At 32.8% G+C, this 20,247-nt stretch overlaps 1 protein-coding gene across 1 annotated transcript; it reads left to right on the top strand.

The window, feature by feature from the left end:
• On the top strand, window positions 10,704-11,645 carry LOC107634767 (probable calcium-binding protein CML25). The gene has a single exon (XM_016338188.2). It carries the CDS (start codon window positions 10,747-10,749, stop codon window positions 11,467-11,469), a length of 723 nt encoding a protein of 240 aa, XP_016193674.1. The 5' UTR covers window positions 10,704-10,746; the 3' UTR covers window positions 11,470-11,645.

The following is a 20,247-nucleotide window of genomic DNA, read 5'->3' as shown; positions in this document are numbered from 1 at the left end:
TAAAAAAAGAGCTTATATAAAGAGAAATAATAAAAATTTCATAAATAAAACAATGATATGTATAAAGGGTAAAGTTGGGAGAAGAAAAATAATGGTTTAGATTCGATGGTTAAATGCTAGTTAGTGAACGCAGAAACTAAGAGAATTATTGCTTGTAAACGTGGTTTTGAGTACAAAATTATTTTATGTCATATGTCACAACACTATTCCTCCATGTGCCATCTGTTATGTCATCAACTCATCATTGTAGATGCACCAAATTGGTTACTTATACTTTGGCCGAGTTTAGATGACGCAAACTGGCGTTCAACGCCAGCTCTCTGCCCAATTCTGGCGTCCAGCGCCAGAAACAAGCTGCAAAGTGGAGTTCAACGCCCAAACTGGCACAAAAGCTGGCGTTCAACTCCAAGAATGACCTCTCCACGTGTAGACTTCAAGCTCAGCCCAAGCACACACCAAGTGGTCCCCGGAAGTGGATTTATGCATCAATTACTTACTTCTGTAAACCCTAGTAGCTAGTTTATTATAAATAGGACTTTTTACTATTGTACTAGACATCTTTTGAACCATCTTTGAATCCGGGATTGTATCTTAGGATCATCTTTGGACGCCTGGTTCTTAGATCAGAGGGGCTGGCCATTCGGCCATGCCTGGACCTTTCACTTATGTATTTTTAACGGTAGAGTTTCTACACTCCATAGATTAAGGTGTGGAGCTCTGCTGTTCCTCAAAGATTAATGCAAAGTACGACTGTTTTTCTATTCAACTCATCTTATTTCGCTTCTAAGATATTCATTCGCACTTCAACCTGAATGTGATGAACGTGACAATCATCACCATTCCCTATGAACGCGTGCCTGACAACCACCTCCGTTCTACCTTCGATTGAATGATTATCTCTTGGATCTCTTAATCAGAATCCTCGTGGTATAAGCTAGATTGATGGCGGCATTCATGAGAGTCCGGAAGGTCTAAACCTTGTCTGTGGTATTCCGAGTAGGACTCTGGGATTGAATGACTGTGACGAGCTTCAAACTCGCGAGTGCTAGGCGTAGTGACAGACGCAAAAGGATAGTAAATCCTATTCCAGTATGATCGAGAACCTCCAGATGATTAGCCATGCAGTGACAGCGCATCGGACCATTCTCACAGAGAGGAATAGGACGCAACCATCGACAAGGGTGATGCCTCCAGACGATTAGCCGTGCTGTGACAGAGCATTTGGACCATTTTCCCGAGAGGATTAAAAGTAGCCATTGACACCGGTGACATCCTTACAAAAAGCCAGCCATAGAAAGGAACGAGACTGATTGGATGAAGACAATAGGAAAGCAGCGGTTCAGAGGAACGAAAGCATCTCTATGCGCTTATCTGAAATTCTTACCAATGATTTACATAAGTATTTCTATCCTTATTCTATTATCTATTTTTGAAAACTCCATAACTATTTTATATCCGCCTGACTGAGATTTACAAGGTGACCATAGCTTGCTTCATACCAACAATCTCCGTGGGATCGACCCTTACTCACGTAAGGTTTATTACTTGGACGACCCAGTGTACTTGCTGGTTAGTTGTATCGAAGTTGTGACAAATTATGAATTGAGATTAGAGCACCAAGTTTTTGGAGCCATTACCAGAGATCACAATTTCGTGCACCAAGCTTCCTTGTCAAAACCTGTTCTAGTACTCCAGACCTTTAAACTGTTTTGGTTAGGAAGCCACGGATCACCCCAAATTCTCACATCTTTGCCTGAACCGATCTGCCAAAGTCCACCCAGGTCTAAAACCCATTTTTCCCCCCAAATACTCCTCCAAGTGTAACTAGGGTTGAAACCTATGTCTGCGCATGTGAACTTCTTTCTTGCAAAATACTTTGCCTTCAACATTCTAACTGTAAGGGATTTCGGATTTTTAATTAGGCGCCATCCCTGTTTTTCCAAAAGGGCTTGGTTGAAAGCTTCAAAATTCTGGAACCCCAATCTGCCATCATTCTTTGCTTCACACATCTTATCCCACGCCACCCAATGAATTTTCCTCTCTCCCTCTTTACTTCCTAGTAGAAATTGCTGATGATTCTTTCCAAATGGTTGTATAGGCTCTTTGGTAACTAAAAATAACCGATTATGTAGAAAGGAATTGATTGCGCCACTGACTTAATTAAGACTTCTTTTTCCCACCTTAGATAGTGATTTCTCTTTCCATATTTTTAGCTTCTTCTAAGTCCTCTCTTGGACGAACTCAAAAATCTTCTTTTTAGACCTCCCAACAACTGTTGGGATTCCCAAGTATTTTGAGTGATTTTCCACTGCCTTAATATTCAACCAATCTTGGATAAGAATTTGTCTGGTAGGAGACACATTTCGGCTAAAGAAAATCTCCGACTTATCCAGGTTAATTCTCTGTCCTGAAGCTAGTTGGTTGGCTTTAAGAATCTCCATCATTGTCAAGATGCTTTGATATGATGTTCTGAGAAAGACTATGCTGTCGTCAGCAAATAACAAATGAGAAATTTATGGGGCTGATCTGGCTATCTTGATGCCTTGTATGACGTTTCTTTCTTGTGCTCTCCTCAGAAGATTGAAGAACACTTCCACACACAAATGAATAGATAAGGGGACAGTGGATCCCCTTGTCTGATTCCTCTTTCAGGTTTAAACTCTTTTGATGGGCTCCCATTGAGTAGAATAGAAAAAGTTACCGAGCTTATACAGCTCCATATGAGGTCTAGCCATCGTTGTGGAAACACCATAGCTCTCATCACTTCAATTAAAAAGGCCCACTCCACCCTATCGTATGCTTTCTCCATATCTAATTTCAGTCCCATGTAACCTTTGCTTCCATCCTTTTTTTCTTCATGAAATGGAATATCTCAAAAGATGCTAACCCATTATCAGTTATAAGTCTTCCAGGGACGAAGGCACTTTGATATTCTCCCACAATTTTGGGTAAAATAATCTTCAATCTATTCGCAATCGTCTTAGTAACAATCTTGAATAGCACATTACAAAGTGATATTGGTCTGAAATTTTTTGTGTGAGTTGGGTTTCTAGTCTTTGGGATAAGACATATATGAGTTTTATTTACCTCTGCAGGATCTGTTCCATTATTCAACACATCAAGAGCCCAGATGGTCACATCTTTCCTAATTATGCTCCACATTCTCTGATAAAACAGTGTTGGCGTTCCATTCGGGCCTGGCGCCTTGGTTGGGTGCATTTGGCTAAGAGCCTTCTTTACTTCTTCTTTTGAGAAGTACTCTTAGATAATGCTTAGCCTTTCATTTGAAATTCTGTCCCTAACTACTTCAGTGACTTCCTTCACATTTTCAATACCTTCCCCTGCAAAAAGAGACTCAAAAAATTCTGTTATAACCACTTCTATTTTCCCTTCTTCCTCATGAACAACTCCAGTTGCATCTGTAATTTTTGGGATCCTATTTCTCCTCATCCTTTGTGTGACTTTTTGGTGAAAAGAATTTCATATTGCGATCACCGGCTTTCAACCATGAGGCTCTCGACCTTTGCACCCACCAAATCTCTTCTTGTTTTAGCAGCTCATCTAGTTCTCCTTGCAACATCTTTGCTTTAGCCACTGCTTGTTCTGTTTGAGGACCTTGCTGCATATCATCTAGTCTCTTCTGTTTTTCTACAATCACCTTTGGAATCTGCCCAAACTGATTCTTCCCCCATTCTTCCAACGATTTACTACAAATTTCTAGCTTCTTCTTCACTCCACTGCTGCCCGGGATCCAAGTTCTTTTGACAATTTCTTCACACTCTTCCTTTTCCAGCCACACATCTTTAAATCTGAACTTTTTTACCCTCTTTTTCTTGAAAGTTGAATCTCCCACCATATCTATGAGAATTGGACTATGGTCGGACCTATATCTTTGCAAATGTTGTACCACAGTTCTAGGAAAAGCCTCCTTCCAACTGATATTTACAGTGGCTCTATCTAACCTTTCCTATACATTTTGATTCCCTCCTTGATTGTTTGTCCACATAAATGTGTGGCCAACAAACCCAAGGTCCAGTAGTTCATTTGTTTGAGGTGCTTCCTTGAAATCTCTTGTTTGTGAAAATGTCACCGGCAATCCTCTTTGCTTCTCTTTTTTTTCGAGTACTTGGTTGAAGTCCCCAAATACCATCCATGGCATATTGTTTGCTTGTCCTAGAGATCTTAGGAGTTCCCATAATTTGTGCTTGTTAGTTATTTCTGGGCATCCGTAGAATCTTGTGGCTCTCCATTGCCTGTTGTTCCCTTCTTCTTTAACTACTATATCAATGTGGTTTAGCGACATTGATTTTATCTCAACTGTTAGCTCCTTCCCCCATATGACCGCTAGTCCTCCCGATTGCCTTCCCCTCTGCAATCCACTCCTATAACATTCTCCAAACATCCTCTTCTCCTCAGAGTATTAATTTCATTAGTTTTCTTCCTTGTTTTCATTAGAAAAACAAGATTGGGATCTTTTTGTTTCAAGAGCTTATTAAGAGATCTAACTGCCCATGGGTTCCCAAGCCCACGACAGTTCCAACTAACAAGCTTCATTGGTCTCGGCAGGGTTGCTTAGCAACCACTACCGTTGGTGGGTTTGATTGATGTTTCTTTGTTTTCTTCTCTTCCTCTTTAATCTCCACAGGTACTTCTTCTGCCAGCTTCCTCTTTGCATCTGTACTCATTTTTCTTCTTTGTTTGAGTTGTTATTTTCTGATTCTCTGGCTCTTCTTTTCCATCTTTTCCTCTCCTATTTTCCCTGTACCTCTGTCGCGTTTTCCTCTTCAATGCTTATCTCTTCATTTCTGGCTTCTTCCTTGGGCTTCTCTCCTTTTTTTGTTTCTTCTTTGTTTTGTTGTCTCAGTGTTTGGCTTGTTTGTGTGTCTTTACACACCTCTTCAAATCTGAACTTCTTTACCCTCTTTTTCTTGAATGTTGAATCTCTCACCATATCTATGAGAATTGGACAACGGTCGGACCTATATCTTTGCAAATGTTGCACCACCGCTCTAGGAAAAGCCTCCTTCCAATTGATATTTGCAGTGGCTCTGTCTAACCTTTCTTGTACATTTTGATTCCCTCCTTGATTGTTTGTCCACATAAATGTGTGGCCAACAAACCCAAGGTCCAGTAGTTCATTTGTTTGAGGTGCTTCCTTGAAATCTCTTGTTTGTGAAAATGTCACCGGCAATCCTCTTTGCTTCTCTTTTTTTTCGAGTACTTGGTTGAAGTCCCCAAATACCATCCATGGCATATTGTTTGCTTGTCCTAGAGATCTTAGGAGTTCCCATGATTTGTGCTTGTTAGTTGTTTCTGAGCATCCGTAGAATCATGTGGCTCTCCATTGCCTGCTGTCCCCTTCTTCTTTAACTACCATATCAATGTGGTTTAGCGACATTGATTTTATCTCAATTATTAGCTCCTTCCCCCATATGACCGCTAGTCCTCTCGATCTGTTCCTCCCTTCCCCTCTGCAATCCACTCCTATAACATTCTCCAAACATCCTCTTCTCCTCAGAGTATTAATTTCATTAGTTTTCTTCCTTGTTTTCATTAGAAAAACAAGATTGGGATCTTTTTGTTTCAAGAGCTTATTAAGAGATCTAACTGCCCATGGGTTCCCAAGCCCACGACAGTTCCAACTAACAAGCTTCATTGGTCTCGGCAGGGTTGCTTAGCAACCATTGCCGTTGGTGGGTTCGATTGGTGCTTCTTTGATTTCTTCTCTTCCTCTTCAATCTCCATAGGTACTTCTTTTGCCAGCTTCCTCTTTGCATCTGTACTCATTTTTTCTTCTTTGTTTGAGTTGTTGTTTTCTGATTCTCTGGCTCTTCTTTTCCATCTTTTCCTCTCCTCTTTTCCTGTACCTCTGTCATATTATCCTCTTCAATTCTTATCTCTTCATTTCTGGCTTTTTCCTTGGGCTTCTCTCCTTCTTTTGTTTCTTCTTTGTTTTGTTGTCTCGGTGTTTGGCTTGTTTGTGTGTCTTTATCTTTCTCCAATCCTTTCCCTTTCTTTTCATTCTCTTTTTCATCATCTTTCTTGGTTGTTTGCACTTGAGTGAAGGCTTTGTTGTTGCTTGTGTTTTGCTTGGATTGTCTGTTGTCTGTTACTGTTAGATTAGCCAATTTGTTTAGCAACCTTTGTTGACTCTCTTTTTGTTGGTTTCTCCCATATTCTTCAAATCTTATTCCTTCCCCAGCCTCCCTTTTATTTTCTCGATTGTCACTGACCCTTATCCCCATGGTATCAGCTCTTATCCAAGTTCTAAGACCTTTGGATTTTGTTTGCTTCCATCTTATTTTTCTTTTGCCTCTTCACATGTTCCTTCATCATGTCCCAATTTGCCACAGAAATAACACAGAGTGGGGAGTTTTTCATACTTAAAGTCCACCAAGCTATCCCATCTTCCTTGCTTCCTATGTTTGTTCCTCTCTGGATTGGTTGGTTTACATCTATCCTCACTTTTGCTTTGATAAATAGTCCATGTCCATTACCTCCATCATATAGGTTGCACTCTAGGACTTTCCCTGCTACTGCTGCTAGCTTCCAACCCAGTTTTATTGTTTTACAATGTTTCGATATATTCCAGATCTGGACATTTACCTCTAGTTTAGTGAACTCCATTTCCTCTATGTTTATGTTCCTCTCCCATTTTTCCATTATCAGCCATGAGTTCCTAAATATCCATGGGCTTCTTTTTAGTACTCTCTTCATGTCTTCTTCTTTCTTGAAGAAAAACTGGTAGATTTTACTTTGAATTTCTTTCATCTGAAAGTCCTCAGGTTTCCTCTATAGGTTGTACATTGCATTTTGAACCCAGTTAGGGTTGATAGTCTTCTCAGTTAATAGCTTTCCCACAATACTGTATTTGCATTTTTGGACTCCTTCAGCAACATCCTCTTCATCGTATATTACAAATGATTCTTCCTCTTCTTCATATGTATTTTTTTGTTTTGGGTTTCCTGTTCTATTTACTGATGTAGATGCTTCCATTGCAGGCTTTAATTAGCACTTGGCGCAAACACACGATTAGATACAATCCGATCTAGTTCACGACAGTGTATACGAACTTTCTATCACTACCCTCCACGTTTCTGTTAGGTATTGTACCCTAGCAGAGTAATAGAGAGAGGAAGAGATCGACTTTTCCTTTCTTAAAGACCACTTTAAAATTTAACCGTTGTTAGTTTTCTTCTTCCAATGACAAATTTTTTGTCTAAAAGAAAAATTAGTTAAGAAGTGGTAAATTCGGTAAAAAAGAATAGTAAACTCACATTATTCATGTAGCCTATTTTTTGTCTAATAGACGTCACGTTCTTCAATATTCACGTTCTGATTAGTGAATAATTACTCCACCTGCAACACATAATATTAATATGGGAAATGCTAGTTGTACAATACTAATCAGCCTTTAATCAGCCTTTAATCAGAATTAAATAATATTTAATTATTTTTTATTAAAACATGTTCCTATTTTGTAGATACATATCTATAAATAAATTTAATTTAAATTTTAAAATCCACCCACTTCATTGGTAGTTATGTGACTTTGCTTTATTTTCGAAACTTCAAATAACAACTAAAGTTTTTTATTCCTTATTCTACGCATAGTGCGTTATTGAATCCCAAACCAAAAAGGTACGCACAGCTGAATTCTTCCTCTCTTATTCGTTGGTGAAGACGTATCACCATATTCCAGAGCTGAAGCACTCCCTCTCCCTCGTTCTGCATTATTAAAAGGTAAGTAGGTAAATCTACTTTCTACACGTGTTTATATAATTTATTAAGAAGTATCATGTTCAATATTTCTAATTATATTTTACTTTAAATATAAAAATTTTATTATTATTTAATTAGAACAAGGTTGATCTTATTTAATTTATTAATAGAGTTGTTACAGATAAAATACTTTGTACATAAGTAGTTTGAGCAAAAATAAAAAATATAGAGTTTAAAAGAGAGGATGTAGATGGTATAGTCATAAAAATTTTGTTGTTATTTTCATTTTTAACACATTTGATAGTATGATATTTTATTTAAAATATTTTTAAAACACATCTAAAACTATGCTATATTTAAATATATAAATTTAAATGTTAATAATATAATTAATCTTTTGATTTTTTATTTGATCAAATGCATACAATATTTATTATTTAAATTATTAGTTGGATTTTTTTCGATACTTATTTGAACATTAACGTTTTCAAAATTATTATAATCAACAATTAATTTAAAATTGTGTTGTTTTTTTTCGATTATAACGCATCTGATAGTATGATATTTTATACAAAATATTTTTAAAATACATCCAAAATCTTGCCAACTTTAATAATACAATATAAACGTTAATAATACAATTAATGTATTTATTTTCGATTCGATAAAATGCATATAATATTTATTATTTTAACTATTAGTTAGATTTTTTTCTATACTTATTTGAATAATAACGTTTTCAAAATTATTATAATCAACAATTAATTTAAGTTGTTTATTATTTATAAAAAATATCTAACATATATTATCATGGTATTTTTTGGAATTTTTATTACTTGTTTGAGCATTAATAATTATTTATCTTAATTTTTTTATTGATGTTATTGGTGGGTATTTTAGATAATGGTTGGAAATAGTTTATTTCGTAAATTTATTACACATTTAAAATAATACAATCAAACTTATAATATTGCTAGAACACATCCAAAAATCTATCAAATAGCACAAGATTTTTTTTTGGTCTTACTGATCCAAACTGTTTAACCAAATGGACACTTGGTTATTAATTTGCATATATTTTAATTAATTACAATTTTGTATTTTTCTAATATTATAATGACCATTATTTTATTTATAATATTAGACATCAACATGGCATTTGCTATAGACTTGAAGACGCAGCCGTCATCAGAAGAAATTCACTCATTTGATACCCATATTGATATAGACAGTATAAATATTTGTAATAGCTCAAGCAATTCTGCTAAGAAACTGAGTGCACGACTGAGGTAGTTGACATTTTTTTATTTGGAATTTTTTATAATGTATTAATTTATTCTTATGATATTTATGGCCGACTTTTTTTCTTGCATGCTAATTATAGGTTATATTTTAATATATATATTCCTGTGAACACATCCAAATATCCGAAATAATACAATCGAACTTATAATATTCCTGTGAACACATCCAAATATCCCAAATTTATTACACATTTAAAATAATACAATCGAACTTATAATATTGCTAGAACACATCCAAAAATCTATCAAATAGCACAAGATTTTTTTTCTTATGATATTTATGATATTTATGGCCGACTTTTTTTCTTGCATGCTAATTATAGGTTATATTTTAATATATATATTCCTGTGAACACATCCAAATATCCGAAATAATACAACCGAACTTATAATATATTCCTGTGAACACATCCAAATATCCCAAATTTATTACACATTTAAAATAATACAATCGAACTTATAATATTGCTAGAACACATCCAAAAATCTATCAAATAGCACAAGATTTTTTTTTGGTCTTACTGATCCAAACTGTTTAACCAAATGGACACTTGGTTATTAATTTGCATATATTTTAATTAATTACAATTTTGTGTTTTTCTAATATTATAATGACCATTATTTTATTTATAATATTAGACATCAACATGGCATTTGCTATAGACTTGAACACGCAGTCGTCATCAGAAGAAATTCACTCATTTGATTGATATGGACGATATAAATATTTGTAATAGCTCAAGCAATTCTGCTACAAAAACTGAGTGCACGACTGAGGTAGTTGACATTTTTTTATTTGAAATTTTTTATAATGTATTAATTTATTCTTATGATATTTATGGCCGACTTTTTTTCTTGCATGCTAATTATAGGTTATATTTTAATTATAGGTTATATTCTAATAAAATCAGCCATTTTATTCGGAATTTAATTTTCAAATTAATAAAAAAATCAAAACTTTATACAGAATAACACAAAAATTAGTGGTGTCAGAATAATCCAAACCTCAGTTAAGTCGCCGGCAACGACGATGGGCTTGAAAGGAGAGGAATGCAGCGTTGTGGATGTGCGCCGTGGTGGAGGAAGCGGTGACGCAGACGAACGGCAGCAGGGAGTGACTTCTCTAGGTTTAAGAGTGTGCGCCGCTGAGTTGCAGTTGTGCGTCTCTGGTTTTTGGATGTGGGGCGTCGACGATGAAGGCCAATGAGGACGGTGGTGCAGGCGCACTGCGGCAGGGGGTGAAGTCTCTGTGTCTTTATGACGTGTATTTAAATAATAATGTATTATTATATTAAATATATTAAATTTGAAACAGAAATTTAAAATTTAAATTTTAAATTTTAGTTTGATTTAATTTGTATTTTAAATATAGATTTAATTTTTAAAGATACTAAATCTATTTACAACTTTTTAGATGTATTTGTTTTAGTTTTTTTGAATTATTGTAAGAAATAGCTGAATATTATACCATTATTAAAGGATACCTAGTTGAACTGATGATTAATATATTCAACGTATTTATTAGAATCTTAAAAACTTTATGTTTTTATTCAATTTTTTTAGCTAACGATATCTTTAAAAATATTTGTGAATACTTGTTAGCAAGATCTTTAAAAAAAAAGATAAATTTAGAGAGAAAAATATAGTATAATAGAAAAGAAACAGAACATGTTAACTATATTTGTAAATTGTAACGGCTCCCGTTCCCAAATATAGCAAAATGACAGGCATTATGTCAAAAGAGATTGAAACCCCCACCCACTCACAAACACCATTAACATTTTTCCCAATCTCCTCATTTCTCTCCTTCCCAAACCCAACCGCAACAAAATCCCCTTTCATTCAAATTTTAATTAAAAATAAAAAACATAGAATCATGGGCCTAAGATCCCTGTTTAATCGCAACAAGGACCTGATCCCGTCATCCACGCCGTCACGATCCACCTCCATGTCGGTGCGGTCACGAACCCGCATGGCCGCCGAGCTCGAACAAGTCTTCCACAAATTCGACGTTAACGGCGACGGCAAGATCGACGCATCGGAGCTTGGAGCCATAATGGGAAGCCTGGGGCAAAAGGCGACGGAGCAAGAACTCATCAACATGCTCCGCGAGGTTGACGGCGACGGCGACGGTTACATCAGCCTCCAGGAGTTCATCGAGCTGAACACAAAGGGCGTGGATTCCGATGAGGTCCTTGAGAACCTGAAGGAGGCCTTCTCAGTGTTTGACATTGACGGCAACGGTTCCATCACGGCGGAGGAGCTTAACACCGTGATGAGGAGCCTCGGCGAGGAGTGCACGCTGGCAGAGTGCCGGAGGATGATCAGCGGCGTCGACAGCGACGGTGACGGCATGATCGATTTCGAAGAATTTAGGGTTATGATGATGATGGGTTCTCGCCACGACACCACCAACAGAGTTTTGCCTGATCCTGATTATTGAACGAATAACACTTCCTTTGTTGCCTCGCTGCTAATCTCGTCTAATTTCTTTCTCATTTTGCTTCTTTCTTTATTTTTGTATGGGAAAGATGCAAAAATAATGATGTTTATTAATGGGAAGAAGAGAACTACACATGTACATTTTAATCTTAAACACTTCTTCTGGATCCAAACCATCTCTTTTAAATATGTATTCTTTATGGATTTAGATATTATCACACATTTTAAAAGTATAATAATTAAAAAAAGTTTAAAATCTTTCTATATTAATGTTACTGGCCAAAATTTGGATCGAAGTCATTTTGATCAAAGATAGGGATGTGTCAATGTCATTTGGTATCGATCTTGACAAAAAAAAAATCTATAGTCGTCATTGAGATTCACGCAATTACTCATAGTAATTTCTAAGATTTCGATTTTTTCAATATAGTTCTCTAAATAGAGTTCCGAGCACCCAAATTGGTCCTGGCCATATTTCAGGTGGTGACTCATCACCGGAGCGCTGACATGGCCGCAGATTGCCACGCAGGAGGGGTCCAAAACGTCGTCGTTTTGGGTTTGGCGCCCTTAAAAGTAAAAAACGACGCCATTTAGATGTTATTTAGTATGAAAACAGTTTTCTCCCCCAACATAAACACTTCACTTCACTCGTCTTTTCTTATTAATTCATCATGTAAAACTTAACGGTATATCGTACTTTTATATACCGTTAACTGTAATAAGGTATTTATTTATGAAAGATCATTAAAGAGACAATAACTTTTAAAACAAAATTTCACTTATTTTATTAAGGTTTGTGGTAAATAGAAAATAATTGATACATATTATGTAAAAAATTAAATAATAACAAATGTTTCACTGTCCAAAACAACATCATCTTCGTACTCATATGACAGTAACAGAACACGTTATTATAAATAATCGAACTCATGGGTACTCCAATATCTGAAGAAATCAAACAAGTTATTCGAAGTATAAACTCCCATCGAGGCAATAGTGATCCTAGTTGGTGCTGGTGACCAGCACCATCGAAACAATATAGTGTTAGAGAGGGCTACAAGTGGTTGCTGAGGAAGACTTTTTTTTGTGGAATAACCTGTTGAGTCAAGATTTGATTTGCTACTTTATGATAACAAATAAAATTAATTATTTTCTACTATAATTAATCATTATGATGAGGAAGGTAGGAACCAATCAAGGATAATTAAACAAGAAAGCTAAATTGTGCAATATAAACATATTAAGGAGAATATCATTAAAGATGATATCAAGCCATATTTAAAAAAATTCTGCACAATCAAGAGAGCAAGTAATGCTCTCCAAAATCATATCACAATCACAAAGAGCTGCTGCATAAAGAAGAAAATATTTTCTCTTCAATGTCATTGGAATCATTTCATAAATGGTGTAACGGCTAATTGATGAAAAAGAAAAATTATTTCAACATTAAAGAGAAGATATTAAACTCTATGAAAGAATATTTATTTTAAAAAAGAAGCAACTATTTTTGTGCATATTGTATATCACACAAAACAACCTTTTATTTCTTTATTTTTGAGTGTGTTGTTATTTTTCTTTTTTCTAAATTCAAGTTTACTTTGAGAGATACAAAAAGTAAAGAGAGTAGTGCATACAAAAGTCATTTAACTTTTGTTTGAGTACTTTGATTTCGAAAATGTGATGGGTTAGAATGCACTTGGTTCCTCTTAACTAGATTAAGTTATCACCTAGGTGATTTATTAAACTTGGGATAGTTTAGGTGAGTTACAAGAGTGTGAATCTCTTAAAATTGGTATTTGTAATCAATTTTGATCCAGGGACGGACATAAGGGAGGGCGAGTGGCGGCGTCGGCCCCCCCAACTTTTTTTAATAGTAATAAATTATTATGTATAATTTAATTTTTTTTAAAAAATATTTAGTATTTAGTCTAATATAAATAAAATTTTGATCATAGTAAAAATTCTACCATTGTCGTGGTAAAGACTGGACGTAGATCACATTATACTTCGTGGCCGAACCAAGATATATCATGGTATTACTCTTCTTCTTCTCTAAAATCTACTTTTATTTCATTTTATTCTCCTACTGCAAGACAAGACAAAAATAAAAATAATTTTTTGTTTATTAGTTTCGCTGCATAATTTAAAAAAATGTTTATCATTTATATTTTCTTGATTCATCCTCCCTTCTTAATTCATTTGAAAATCTTTATAGCCAAAATAAATAGAGATGGCTGTGGAAGGTTAATTTTTATGAGAAAATAAAATTTTTCATCTGGCTTGGCATAAATTTGGCTCTTCTAACATAAGTGTTTTGTTATAGGTGTCATCTCTCTGCTTCGGATATAGCACAAGATGTGGACTTGATAAAGGAACGATTAAACATTGCCTTAGAGATCGCTATAAATCTAAAGTTCATATATTGTCAGAAATTTAAAGTTATTTGGAAGTTTTTAGATTATTATTCTTTGATTGTTGTTCATGGGGCTAATAGTTTTGACTTTTAGATTTGAAAAGTTCTACCAAACAGAAAATTTATTTTGGAGCCGGGTTGTGATGGATATGAAAACATCAATATAATGATATTTTTAATTTAAATAATTCTTAGTTAATCTAATACCAAAATATTCGAACCAGCGGCTGGCTAACTTGGAAACCCCCACCGAGTAATTTCTATAAGATTAATTGTGTTGTTAGTTTATTCTCTAAGAAAGGTATATCAGGTTTCAGATGCATTATTAGAAATTTTCATGGCGATTAAGTTTTGGGTTATTCGAAATATGCCTTAAAATATCTTTAAATGTGAATTATTTGCATTTTAGAGAATACTTATTTTAGCTTGAAAAAATAGCGTAAAAAAGTTATATATGAAACTTATTGTTTGAATATCTTTATCTTTTTTAAATTAATGTTGTCTTAATAAATATGAAAATTAATGGATAATTTACATAAATAAAATAAATGGGAGAAAGTGTTACGTAAGTACAACAATTTGAAAATCTAGACGCAAATACAACAAACCTATTTATATGTAATCCGCGACACTTTAACGCGGTTTCTAATTATACGTAATCCACTAGACCCTATCACAGATTATATTCAAACGCTGAAATACATAAACTGCTGCAGCGATTTATGAAGAGATATACCGAAAGTTTATTCCGCAAAATCCTATAGCGGATTATGAAGGGCGTGACAGCTTGGAATATCTTTTTTAATTAAAAAAATCTTTTTTTTTATCAAAATAATGGCGCCCAAACAAGCACTAAGTCCAATTAAGTTGGTCCAAATCCAACAAAAATTAGTTTCATTAGTGAGAGTGTGAATACACGTTCCAACTCCCCAGCAATTAACATGAACATGAACGTTCATATCTTTTTTCTTATTAGCGTCCTTCCTTCTTCTGCGGGTTCTTCTTTCTTCTTCTTTGCTTCCTCTTCTTCGCGTATTTTTTCTCCATCGTCGTTCTTTTATTGTTGCTATTGTTGCTACATTTTTTTTCTTCTTTTCTTTCAAGTAATTTTGCAGCATTGATTTTTCTTCTCTTTCTTTTGGTTTTATTTTTTTTTAAAAGAATGAAACAAGAAGAATTATGAGAAAATAAAAGATGAAGATGAAGATGAAGATGAAGAAGTAGAAGATGAAGAGAAAAAAGAGAATTTTGAATTATGCATAACTTATCAGAATAAATAACACCAAGATTTCTTAATAATAACACATAAATTTCTTCGTTTTTACATCGAAATTTTGCTACAAAAGCACAAAAATTATCTTTTTTAATGCATTTTTTTTCTTCTTTTTTTCTTTTTTCTGTTGTTCTTATTTCTTTTTTTTAGGAGCATTATTTCTCATATTAGACTTGAATGAACATGTTTATAATGTATATTTCAATCTTATTTAGTTTAATGAATATAGGTTCATTTCCTTAATAATTTTGCAATATTATGTGTTTCTTTTTCTTCTTTATTTAATTTTGTCTTATTTTTATTCTTGTTAAGAGAGTAAAATAAAAAAAATACGAGAAGGTAAAACAAGAAGAAAAAGATGAATAAGAAAAAAGATGATGATGATGAACAAGATGAAAAAGAAGAAGAAGAAGGATTAGGAAGAGAAAGAGAAAGAGTTTTAGATTATGCAAAACTTATTAAAATAAATAACACCGAAATTTATTAACAATAACACATAAATGTCTTAGTTTTTACACTAAAATTTTGCTACAAAAGCCCAAAAATGTTTTACTTTAATGATGCACTTTTTCTTCCTTTTTTCCTTTCTTTCTTTCTTTTTCTGTTGCTCTTATTTCTATTTTTAGAAGTATTGTTTCTCATATTAGACTTAATGAACATATTTGAAATGTATTACAACCTTATTTAGTTGAATGAATGTAGGTTCATCCTCTTCCTAGTAATTTTGTAGTATTATATTTTTCTTCTTCTTCTTTGTTTGATTTTTTTATTTTTATTCTTGTTAAGAGAGTAAAACAAGAAAAAATATAAGAATGTAAAACAAAAAGCAAAAGATGAATAAGAAAAAAAGATGATGACGATGATGATGATGATGAAAAAGAAGAAGAGGAAAAGAAGGAAGATGAAGAGTTTTGAATTATGTAGAATTTATCAAAAGAATAACACCGAAATTTTTTAATAATAACACATAAATTTCTTAGTTTTTATACCACTTCTTTAATGATGCATTCTTTTTTTTTTTCTGTTGCTCTTATTTCTTCTTTTAGGAACATTTCTTCTCATATTAGATTTGAATAAATATGTTTGTAATGTATTGCAATCTTATTTAGTTGAATGAATGTAGGTTTATTATTTTTCTTGTAATTTTATAGTATTATGTATTATTTCTTCTTCTTTATTTGATTTTTCTTATTTTTATTCTTACTAAGAGAGTAAAACAAGAAGAAATTTGAGAAGGTAAAACAAGAAGAAAAAGACGAATAAGAAAAGATGTTGATAATGAAAAAGATGAAAAAGAAGAAGATGAAGCAGCGGAAGATAAGGAGGAGGAAGAGAAAGAGTTTTGAATTATGCAGAATTTATCAAAATAAATAACACCGAGATTTCTTAACAATAACACATAAATTTCTTTAATTTTTACACCGAAATTATTCAACTAAAGAATCATAAACTACTAACGAACTACATAAACTATATTCGAACTACACCTCAGCCACAACATAAACTACTAACGAACTATACTAATTCGCTCTAATTCAATTGATAATCTGAACTTGAATCATTCATTGTCTTCGAAAACGAAATACCTGTTCAAAGTTGATTTCACTACTCGATTTCAAAAAATTTGATCCAAATATTCAAATCAGATAAAAGAGCATTGATATTAAACGAAGATAATACAGAAAACGAAAAAAATACTGAGATAAAAGAGAACGCAAAGAAGGAAGAAAATGTAGAAAACGTAGAAAAAATCAAAAATAAAAACAAAATCCAAATGAAAAAGACATTTATATATATTTGCGAGTTAAACCAAAAGTTTGTTAGAGATAGTGACGCGTAAAAGTAAATTAGGTTAAAGCTATTTGATTAGGGGCTCGTTTGGGAAGTTTCAAATTTTACTTTTTTGAACTTTTGTCTTATGAAAAGTAGTAGTATTAATATCTAATACAAATTTCAAAACCAAATTGTAGCTTTCTAAGAAGCTATTTAAGTGCTTACGGAGAAGTTAAAAAAATGACTTCTCTCACAATAAAAAGCTTTTTATCACATTTTTTTTAAATAAGTACTTTTAGAACTAAAAAACTAAATACAAAATAACTTATTTATAAGCTACTTTTAATATAACTATTTATTATTTAAGCTATTTTTTCTAAAGGAGTATAATTATAATTAAGTTGTTTGTCCAAATTAGGCTTAGACTTAGTTAGTTAAATACTTTGGGTGTAGATAGGGCTAGCAATGGGTAAGGTAGGATAGGGTTTGGATTCTACCTTAATCCTACCCGCGGGTTGAAAACTTTTTTAAAACTCTACCCTACCCTATCCAGGGGGTTGAGAATCTCTCAATCCTAACCCTACCCGCACCCTAAAGTTCTAAACCCTACCCTACTCAATCCTACCCACAGGAAAATAATTTTTTTTAAGTAAACGTAAAATTCAACCATTCTGAATTTCATACATATCAATAAAATAGAAAATAAAAAACTAAGTTCAAATTAAAATTAAAAACAATAAAATCTTAAAGAAATCCAACGTAAAATTACAAATAAAATGATCATCAATCAGTTTAGTGGTTATTTCAAATTTTTATATGAAAAAGATTATGAATTTAACACTCACTTTCTTCACTACATACATAACTTTTACATATATATTATAAGAAACGCTTCACGTGCGCCACAGTACGGGACTGGAGTTTCAGAACTCCAACCTCTAAATGCGTTTAGATTTAATATAAAAAATTTCATTGACTAAGATGAGGCGAAGCTTTGATACTGTGGACTCAAGTTAGGTGGGATGCAGCATGGAGATTCGACTGATGGTGAAAGTGAGCTGTTAATCCAATGTTAAAAGTCAGATTTGGCCAAAATTTGGTTGAGTGAACTGACGGGACTTGTAACCCACGCTAACAGCCGCATGGCTTAGGCTTCTGGGCATGGCATTGAGGTCCGATTAATCATGGGCCTTTTAATGACATATTGAGGTAAAACCTAAAAAATAAAAAGAAGAAAAATTAATTAAGTTGGGTTGGTCTAATAGTTAACTCATTAGTTAGTCAATCCATTGATTTATGGGACAGAATTTATTTTTAAGAAATGGGATATTTTGATAACTCAATATGATTTTTTTTTTTATCAAAAATAGAAAGATTCGGATCCGCAACTTCTAAATGAATATGAAAATATTATGTAATTTGAACTATAATTCATTGACAAAGTGTTCTTTTTATATGGCTAAGTTGACCAAAATAAAAAAAAATTAAATTTATAAAATCATAATTGAAACAGAAAAAACATTGCAAAAAATAATAAAAAAAAAATAACACTTCAACGAAAAAAGATTAAACACAATCTTTTTTACTTAGTTTTTGTTATATAAAAATTAATGATTCTGATAAATCAGTTTCGTTTTTGAAGGTTTAGGGATAGGAAGCAACTCAGATAAAGAAGTTTAAAACGTCTTTATTTAAAGTTGTTTTTTAATAATTAAAATTCCATACATATAATTAATTAAATCGTATTATTTTTGTTAAAATTAGATCAGATAAATGAATCCTAAATTCTAACCCTTTTCTTCTTCCTGTGTCGTCATCGAATTAGGATTTAGGATTCTCAAAATTTCAAAAAATATATATAATAGCAATATCTTAGTCATTTTCTATATAAAAATAATAATTTAGACTGGTTTAAGATTTATTTAGTTTATCGATTTTTCGATCAAATCAATTTATCTGATCTAATTTTGACAAAAATAACATAATTTAATCAATTATATATATTAAATTTTAATTATTAAAAAATATTTTTTTAAAAAAATACGTTTTAAATATCTTTATTTAAGTGACTCCCTTAAGAATATTATAAATTTGTTATTAAATTATTTTTGCTATATAATTCAATTTTGATACATAACAAGAATAAAATTAATGTACTTAATTCAGTTTTCATATATAACAAGAACTAAATAAAAAGGATTGTTTTTAGTTTAATTTTTAATGTAATTAATTTATTGACATATCTTATTGTGATGTTTATAAATTGTATCGCAAACTTTTTATGGTTTAACTTATTTTTCATTTTATAAATTTAATGGAAGTAAAAGTTAAATTAAAGTGGATAGGTTGTTATTTTTTATCTTCGGAATGCTAGCAAAAGTACACTGCATCTCATATAGAAAAGCATATATGTTAAAATAGAAATTGACTAAATTAGTTCGTTGTTGTTCTTGCTAAGAAGAAAATGAGATTGAAACAAGGACAAACACTGAAAAATTCGATTACGATAAGCATGGATAACAGTATTCTAAATGTAACAAAACGCAATTTTTGTTAATTAGCGTTGAAAGCGTAATTCAACCACAGAGTACCTTCGAGACTCACTGTGCGCAGATCAGCTCCCCGCCTTTTCTCTCAAAGCTACAAGCTGCCCAACGTAGTCTTTTCCATTTTAGATGTGGGGTGAATTGGTAATTCAACAAATTGCTAAAAAATAAAATTTTACAAGTAACTTGATCGTACATGGAGTTCTGAAACTCTAGTACCGTACCATGGCACACGTGAAACACTTCTTATATTATATAATATAAAAAAACTTTCACATATACCAATTACTTTTTTGGTACAGGCATATAGCAAGTACGGTCTGGTAAGCAGTCAACTCTTTGTCATATAGTGATGGATAGAAAGTCTAAAATGTCCTTAGTTATACACTAAAATTATGGAAATGACTGGCTTTGTGCTTCATGATTGAAGCTAATAAGAAACTAACGTGAGAAGGTTTGCTGAAAGCTGATGGGCTATTTATCTACCAACCCAAGAGATATTATAAATGGGCTTGGATTACTAAATAATAATGAAATTGTGGTAAATTTTGTATTTTATTGATGAGAAGATGGTATTTAACATTGTTAGGAAAAATGGTGATGGATCGGTTTAAAGAACCCAGACCCGGTAGTGATATTTTTTTTTTGTTTTGTTAAAATGTTAAGCAGTGTCATTTTTAGGTAAAACAACCTCCCAAAACCAGAAACCAGCCTGCATGCCCCACCATGTGCCCTAATGTAATGACGATCAATCACCCCTAAGTCAAACCCAGT

The sequence above is a fragment of the Arachis ipaensis genome, chromosome B03 (assembly GCF_000816755.2).
Source record: "Arachis ipaensis cultivar K30076 chromosome B03, Araip1.1, whole genome shotgun sequence".
Lineage (NCBI taxonomy): Eukaryota > Viridiplantae > Streptophyta > Magnoliopsida > Fabales > Fabaceae > Arachis > Arachis ipaensis.
Note: the sequence above shows the minus strand (reverse complement) of the source record. Positions and strands in the feature narration are given on the sequence as shown.

Coding starts and splice junctions, on each gene's coding strand:
- LOC107634767 (XM_016338188.2), top strand. CDS start 10,747: ATGACAGGCATTATGTCAAAAGAGATTGAAACCCCCACCCACTCACAA.